The sequence below is a fragment of the Chrysemys picta genome, chromosome 16, assembly GCF_011386835.1.
Source record: "Chrysemys picta bellii isolate R12L10 chromosome 16, ASM1138683v2, whole genome shotgun sequence".
NCBI classification, from domain to species: Eukaryota; Metazoa; Chordata; order Testudines; family Emydidae; genus Chrysemys; species Chrysemys picta.
The window spans coordinates 8,381,209-8,389,312 of record NC_088806.1 but is presented as its reverse complement, the minus strand read 5'-3'; the positions used below and the strand labels follow the sequence as shown (position 1 = coordinate 8,389,312).

The 8,104-nt window shown below is 52.2% G+C and overlaps 1 protein-coding gene across 3 annotated transcripts in view; it reads left to right on the top strand.

The window, feature by feature from the left end:
* Positions 1–144: 144 nt before the first annotated feature.
* Positions 145–8,104, top strand: part of LOC101938535 (zinc finger protein 501-like) — a 59,820-nt gene continuing 51,860 nt past the window's right edge. For 2 of the 3 annotated variants that reach the window (XM_065569942.1, XM_065569940.1), the window contains exons 1-3: positions 145–287; positions 2,226–2,318; positions 2,935–3,061. In XM_065569942.1, coding sequence (XP_065426014.1) covers positions 2,238–2,318; positions 2,935–3,061 — 208 coding nt within the window. In that variant the 5' untranslated portion in view covers positions 145–287; positions 2,226–2,237. The remainder of the gene's footprint in view (positions 288–2,225; positions 2,319–2,934; positions 3,062–8,104) is intronic. The other variant, XM_065569941.1, reaches the window with a different exon arrangement.

The window sequence follows — 8,104 nt, the reverse complement described above, 5'->3', positions numbered from 1 at the left end:
GGTCTGTGCCGGGGAGACCCATTAACCCCCCCCCGTGCCCTGCCTGCGCCCTGCTCCCGCTGGGGCCGGCCCCCCGACACAGGCTGGGGCTGGAGCTGCTGCAAGCGGCGGGGCTCTGGCACAGACCAGACGCTGCTGCCTCCGGGATCACGGGCTAAGCTGCTGCTGCTCCCCCGGGTCGGGGGGGGGGGGAGAGCCCGGCATTAACCCCTCCGTGCCCGGCCGGGGGGCTTTCTCCAGCTGGGACCAGCCTCAAAGGTTACCCTCTGCCCGCCGGAGCCTCCTCGGTGAGTGAGAGACCCCGAGGCGGGGGGGGGGAGCCGTGGGGCTGGGCAGGAAAGTGACTCTCTGCCCCGGGGAACCTGGGAGAAGCCTCGGAGGTGCCTCAGCCCCAGTGGAGCTGCAGCAGGATCTGCCCCCGGCACCGCTGGGATTGGGGGGGGGGTAGAGACTGGGGCCCGGCGGGGGGGGGGGGGGGGTAGTGTATTAAATTGCTCCCAATTGGAATGTGCAACTTACCCTGTCCTGAGTATGCTCAGTACCTCTGCTGAAGCCACTGCCCTTATTAGCCATAACATTCTGCTGACTTTGCAGATGGCAACGTGCGCAAAAGGGAGGTGTGGGGAGGGGGGTGGCCAGGGTCTGATCAGGGGGTGAAAATTGAGTGGCCGGGGGGGTCAAGCAGTTGGACACAGGATTAGGAGGGGGCTAAAGGGCAAAATCAGGGCTGGGGGAGGAGCAGGAGTTCAGTTTGGGGGGGAGAGATAGCTCAGTGGTTTGAGCATTGGCCTGCTAAACACAAGGTTGTGAGTTCAATCCTTGAGGGGGCCACTTGGGGAATCTGAGGCTAAATCAGTACTTGGTCCTGCTAGTGAAGGCAGGAGGCTGGACTCAATGACCTTTCAAGGTCCCTTCCAATTCTAGGAGATGGGGATATCTCCATTAATTAAATAATAATAATAATAATTAATAAGCTCCTAGTGAGGCGCTGGCAGAGGGTGTCCCCTTTGGTTTGGGGGGAGGTGTCAGGAAGGGAGGGGATGGTCATGGGGGGCCGGGTTGAACTGTCTCTGTGCAGCGAGGAAATTCCTGTGGGAGGGGTGGGGGAGATGAGTTAATTACCTGGTGCTGTGCCAGCGACTCTGTCTGAGCTTCCCCTGCAGATTCCTGGGATCGCTGTCATGCCCAGTGCACACAGTGGGGCGGGGGAAGAATCCTCAGTGCTAGGCAAGCAGTGTGAGGGGTCCCACTGTAAAGCATCAGGGGATCCCTGTGAGGAGGGGCTCTCATTAGCTGCTCTCCCCAGAGAGCTAAAGGAGGGAAGCTGCTCAAACGCTCTGTCCCTCTCTGCTCAGCATATTGGGGTTCAGCTTCCTGGGTCACACGCTGCAGCCTCCATTGTGATCTGGGAGACCAGGCTTAGCAGCTGCTGCTCCCCCAGTGGGAGTTCTGTGCTGGGAAGTGACCTTAATTAAAGCTTCTTCTCTGCCTGGCCCAGGGGATGACTTTCTCCAATTGGTACTAGCCCCATAGGGAAGCCCTGAGCCCTGTTAATACTAAATTCTGAGCCAGAGTCTCCAGGTACCTCAGGGAAAGTTCTGGGGACTGGCAAGAAAGTGACTCTGCACAAACAGCCCCCCCCCATTTCTCCTCCCATTAGCAATTGCCAGGAGAAAATCCAGCCACGGAAGAGCACAGTACCCAGGAATGGGATTTTCCCAGCCAGAGGGGCAGGGAGAGAGGACGGGGAAGGAGAGACTGAAAGGGGCAGTGGTAGAAATGAGTGGGGAGAGAGTTTTCCTGCTCTCTAGTCCATCGAGACACATGTATTGCCGCATCCCTAGGCAGAATCACTTTCCAGTGAACAAAAAAAAGGATCAAACAAAGGAAACTCCAGTTCCTGACTCCATGTTCCACCTGCTTGGGTGTGGCTGCCGTGGGGTCGATGTCCGAGGGAATCCCCCATAGTCACTCCTTTGGTTCTGCTCTTTTCTAGCATTGTGTTCAGAGACTTTGTTATGGGATGAGGGGAGGGAGAAGGGACGTTAAAAATCTCTCTGTGGGCTTAGTAGGGGCCAGGTCTATACTGTAATAAAGAGATCAAGCATTTTCCCAGAATGGCAGAATCTAGGATGTCTCTCTGCAGGGAAAGGGCCTGGGGGAATTCTGCTGTGAAATTAACTAAAACCTGTTCTGAAACCCCCACAACTGCCCTTCTCATCCAGATAGTCTGCAGAATGACATCCATATTCCGCTCCAGCTCATCCCATCCTCCCATCGAACAGGGGAGAGAAATGGCTGCAAAGGAGACAGCTCAGGTAGAGATTATTGGGGAGTTTTTGGTGGGTTCCTGCTGGAGGAGAGGGACAGCAAATACATCGGAGATGGGAAGGTTTGCACAGTCTGGTTTGGAGGTTGGAGCATGGCAGGAAATTCACAGGGTGGAGAAAGGGAGGAGCACAGGGGTGTGCTAAACCTGCTGGCAGTTATTTAATAAGTGGCCTAGATTCTAGGAACAGATCCATGAGGTTCGGCGGTGGAAATGCTCTAGTTTGTGGAGCAGAAAATAACCCAGCTACATGGGGCTTGGAAAACTGACCATACTCATAGTGCTGGAGCCCGACCTGACTAACAGTGGCTGCTGTGAGATATGAAGGGGGCACCCACGTGTCAGGCTTAAGGGAGATTCCCCTCCCTTCATATCCAGCTCTTCACAGTGGCTAGTAGGTGTGTGATGGATCTGCTGGGAGAGACAAAGGACTCTCTCTTCATCCCCTCTCCCTGGTGTTTCCTGGATACCCTGAAAGGGGTGAGGGTGCGACTCTGTTGAGTGGGATCCACCTAGAGCTTCCATTTGATTGGCTCCTCTCCCCACGAATAGTGGGGCTGTGAGTGGGGAAACGGGTACCGAATGTTGGACTCTTCCTCTTTCAGGGGCTGGTGACCTTCGAGGAGGTGGCTGTGTATTTCACCAGGGAAGAGTGGGCTCTGCTGGACCCCACTCAGAGAGCCCTCTACAGGGAAGTCATGCAGGAGAACTATGAGAATGTGACCTCGCTGGGTAAGGATTCCTGTCCCCTCGGTTCTTGGAAGGGGAAATGAAGAGATAAGGTTCATGCCAGCCCCACAATGCCACCTCTACTCTGTCCTGTTTCAGCATCACCCCAATATGCCAGTGACACACACACTACCGGAGACCCTCCCCTGCTGCAGAACACTGTGGGAACAGAGCAGAGGAGCCGTATCGCACAGTGTCAAATATTTCCTGTTTCCTCAAGTGAAACTGGGAGTTAAGTCTGGCACAAAGCAACAGAGGGTCCTGTGGCACCTTTAAGACTAACAGAAGTATTGGGCAACAGAGGGTCCTGTGGCACCTTTGAGACTAACAGAAGTACTGGGAGCATAAGCTTTCGTGGGTCAGAACCTCACTTCTTCAGATGCAAGTAATGGAAATCTCCAGAGGCAGGTATATATCAGTGTGGAGATAACGAGGTTACTTCAATCAGGGAGAGTGAGGTGCTCTGCTAGCAGTTGAGGTGTGAACACCAAGGGAGGAGAAACTGTTTCTGTAAATGGATAGCCATTCACAGTCTTTGTTTAATCCTGATCTGATGGTGTCAAATTTGCAGATGAACTGAAGCTCAGCAGTTTCTCTTTGGAGTCTGGTCCTGAAGTTTTTTTGCTGTAAGATGGCTACCTTTACATCTGCTATTGTGCGGCCAGGGAGGTTGAAGTGTTCTCCTACAGGTTTTTGTATATTGCCATTCCTGATATCTGACTTGTGTCCATTTCTCCTCTTGCGTAGTGACTGTCCAGTTTGGCCAATGTACATAGCAGAGGGGCATTGCTGGCATATGATGGCATATATAACATTGGTGGACGTGCAGGTGAATGAGCTGGTGATGTTGTAGCTGATCTGGTTAGGTCCTGTGATGGTGTTGCTGGTGTAGATATGTAGATGCAGAGTTGGCATCAAGGTTTGTGGCATGGGTTGGTTCCTGAGTTAGAGTTGTTCTGGTGCGGTGCGTGGTTGCTGGTGAGAATATGCTTAAGGTTGGCGGGTTGTCTGTGGATGAGGACTGGCCTGCCTCCCAAGGTCTGTGAAAGTGAGGGATCATTGTCCAGGATGGGTTGTAGATCACTGATGATGCGTTGGAGAGGTTTAAGCTGAGGACTGTAGGGGTATGTCTACACTACGGGATTAATCCGAATTTATATAATTCGAATTTGGAAAACAGATTGTATAAATTCGATTGTATGCAACCACACTAAGCACATTAATTCGGCGGTGTGCGTCCATGTACCAGGGCTAGTGTCGATTTCCGGAGCGTTGCACTGTGGGTAGCTTTCCCATAGCTATCCCATAGTTCCCGCAGTCTCCTCCGCCCATTGGAATTCTGGGTTGAGATCGCAATGCCTGATGGGGCTAAAAACATTGTTGCGGGTGGTTCTGGGTATATCCTCCCCCCTCTCCAGGAAGCAACGGCAAACAACGGCGTTTCGCGCCTTTTTCCTGGGTGAACAGTGCAGACGCCATACCATGGCAAGCATGTAGCCCGCTCAGCTCAAGACAGCAGTCATGAACATTGTAAATACCTCGCGCGTTATCGTGCAGTTTATGCTGAACAAGAACCTGGAAAATCAGGCGGCGAGGAGCAGGCTACGGCAGCGCGGCGAGGACAGTGATGAGGATATGGACATGGAATTCTATCGAACTGCGGTACCCGGTGCTTTGGAGATCATGCTGTTAATGGGGCAGGTTATAGCCGTGGAACGCCGATTCTGGGCCCGGGAAACAAGCACAGACTGGTGGGACCGCATAGTGTTGCAGGTGTGGGACGATTCCCAGTGGCTGCGAACCTTTCGAATGCGTAAGGGCACTTTCTTGGAACTTTGTGACTTGCTTTCCCCTGCCCTGAAGCGCCAGAATATGAAGATGAGAGCAGCCCTCACAGTTGAGAAGCGAGTGGCGATAGCCCTGTGGAAGCTTGCAACACCAGACAGCTACCGGTCAGTCGGGAATCAATTTGGAGTGGGCAAATCTACTGTGGGGGCTGCAGTCATGCAAGTAGCCAAAGCAATCACTGAGGTGCTGCTACGAAAGCTAGTGACTCTGGGAGATGTGCAGGTCATAGTGGATGGCTTTGCTGCAATGGGATTCCCTAACTGTGGTGGGACGATAGATGGAACCCACATCCCTATCTTGGCACCGGAGCACCAGGGTAGCCAGTACATAAACCGCAAGGGGTACTTTTCAATGGTGCTGCAAGCACTTGTGGATCACAAGGGACGTTTCACCAACATCAACGCGGGCTGGTCGGGAAGGGTTCATGATGCTCGCGTCTTCAGGAACACTACTCTGTTTAAAGGGCTGCAGCAAGGGACTTACTTCCCGGACCAGAAAATAACCGTTGGGGATGTTGAAATGCCAATTCTTGGGGACCCAGCCTACCCCTTAATGCCATGGCTCATGAAGCCATACACAGGCTTGCCTGGACAGGAGTCAGCAGCTGTTTAACTACAGACTGAGCAAGTGCAGAATGGTTGTAGAATGTGCATTTGGCCGTTTAAAAGGTCGCTGGAGATCGCTATTGACTCGCTCTGACCTCAGCCAAAGAAATCTCCCCATTGTTATTTCTGCTTGCTGTGTGCTCCACAATCTATGTGAAAGTAAGGGGGAGACCTTTATGTCGGGGTGGGAGGCTGAGGCAAATTGCCTGGCTGCTGAGTACGCACAGCCAGACACCAGGGCGATTAGAAGAGCACACCAGGAAGCGCTGTGCATCAGAGAGGCTTTGAAAACCAGTTTCATGACTAGCCAGGCTACAGTGTGAAATTTCTGTTTGTTTCTCCTTCATGAAAACCCGCCCCCTTTATTGACTCATTCATTCTCTGTAAGGAACCCACCCTCCCCATTCCCCCAGCTTTCTTTCAAAGGAAATAAAGTCAATATCATTTAAAAATCATGTATTCTTTATTAACTGGTAATAAACATAGGGAGAGAACCAACAAGGTAATCTGGGTGAGGTTTGGGAGGAGGATAGGAGGGAAGTAAAAGGCCACTGAACAAATTCAATGTAATGACAGCCTTTTGGTTTGGCTGTCCACTGGGGTGGAGTGGGAAGGTTCACGTAGCCTACCCCCCTGCGTTCTTACATGTCTGGGTGAGGAGGATATGAAACATGGTGAGGGGGGAGGGAGGTTATACAGGGGCTGTAGCGGCACTCTGTCATCCTGCTGCCGTTCCTGAAGTCCACCAGACGCCGGAGCATGTCCGTTTGTTCACGCAGCGGCCCCAGCGTTGCAGCCTGCCACCTCTCATCTCGAGCGTCCCTCAGGACCTCGCGTTCACTGGCATCTTTCCTAAATTTAGTTACAGTGTCCTTCCACTCATTCAAATGAGCTCTTTGATTTCGGGTGCATTCCATTATTTCAGTGAACATGTCGTCTCTTGTCCTCTTTCTACGCCGCCTTATCTGAGATAGCCTTCGTGACGGAGGAGCGAGGCTTGATAAATTTGCAGCTGCTGGAGGGAGGGTTGAGAAAAAGGAGAGAAGTTTTTAAAATGATACATTTTACAGAACAATGCTTATACTCTTTCTTGGTGAAAAACACTATTCACAGTACATAGCATATGTGATTTCAGTACAAGGTATTGAGTGCCTGTGGCTTTGGTGTTAGAGATCACAGACGCAGGTCCGGGCAATAGAATTCAGCTTGCATGCAGCCATGGTAAGCCATTGTCTTTCGGCTTCTGCGCCCTCCTTTCCCACATACCAAGCAAAGCCCGTTGACTGCTGCGGTTTTCCTGTTACCTTCAGCAGCAGAAAACAAACTAACACCCCCCCCATCCAATTTTCTGGGATGATCGCTTTATCCCTCCCCCCACCGCGTAGAAGGTATCAGGGAAGATCCCTGCAGAAACCAAACTAACCCCCCTTCTCCCCCCTCCGGCCATGAATTCTCTGGGATGATCGCTGTACCCCTCCCCCCACCGCGTGGCAGGTATCAGGGAAGATCCCTGCTAGCCAAACGCGAAAAGCTCAGGGCCAATTACCGCCCCCCCCCCCCGCGCTTGGCTAACTGCAGGGAAGGATTTCTTTTCAGCCACAGGCAAACAGCCCAGTAGGAACGGCCACCTCTGTCCCCTTAATTAAGTTGCCATATTTCAACCAGGTTACCATGAGCGATATCACTCTCCTGAGGATCACACAGCAAGATAAAGAACGGATGTTGCTTGAATTCCAGCAAACACCGGGACCATACGCTGCCAGGCTTTGTCAGGCAATGATACCAGATTACTTGCTGCAGGCATGGCGTGGTCAAGTGTCCTACCATGGAGGACGGAATAAGGCTGCACTGCCCAGAAACCTTGTGGCAAGGCTTTTGGAGTACCTCCAGGAGAGCTTCATGGAGATGTTCCTGGAGGATTTCCGTTCCATCCCCAGACACATTAACAGACTTTTCCAGTAGCTGTACTGGCCGCGAATGCATCCCAAGTCCTCAGGGCAAAGTAATCATTAAAAATGCTTTCTTTTAAAACAAGTTTTATATTTTAAAAGGTAAACTCACCTGAGGTCCCTTCCATGGGGTCATGGTCTTGGATACTGGCTTGGAAGGGTTGGGAGGGTACTTCAGTCAGGCTGAGAAAAAGATCCTGGCTATTGGGGAGAACGGAGTGCTGGGTGCTCTCTGCAAGCTTGTCCTCCTCCTCTTCCCCATCCGCAGAATCCTCAGGTGTAGCTGATGAGACTATCCCCGACCCGGAATCCACGGTCACAGGTGGGGTAGTGGTGGCAGCCCCCCCTAGAATTGCATGCAGCTCGGCGTAGAAGCGGCATGTCCGCGGCTCTGACCCGGAGCGACCGTTTGCCTCCTTTGTTTTTTGATAGGTTTGTCTGAGCTCCTTGATTTTCACGCAGCACTGATCTGAGTCCCTATTGTGGCCTCTCTCCATCATGCCCTTGGAGATTTTTTTCAAAAGTTTTGGCATTTCGTCTTTTAGAACGAAGTTCTGCTAGCACTGAATCCTCTCCCCATATAGCAATCAGATCCAGTACCTCCTGTACGCTCCATGCTGGTGCTCTTTTTCAATTCTCGGACT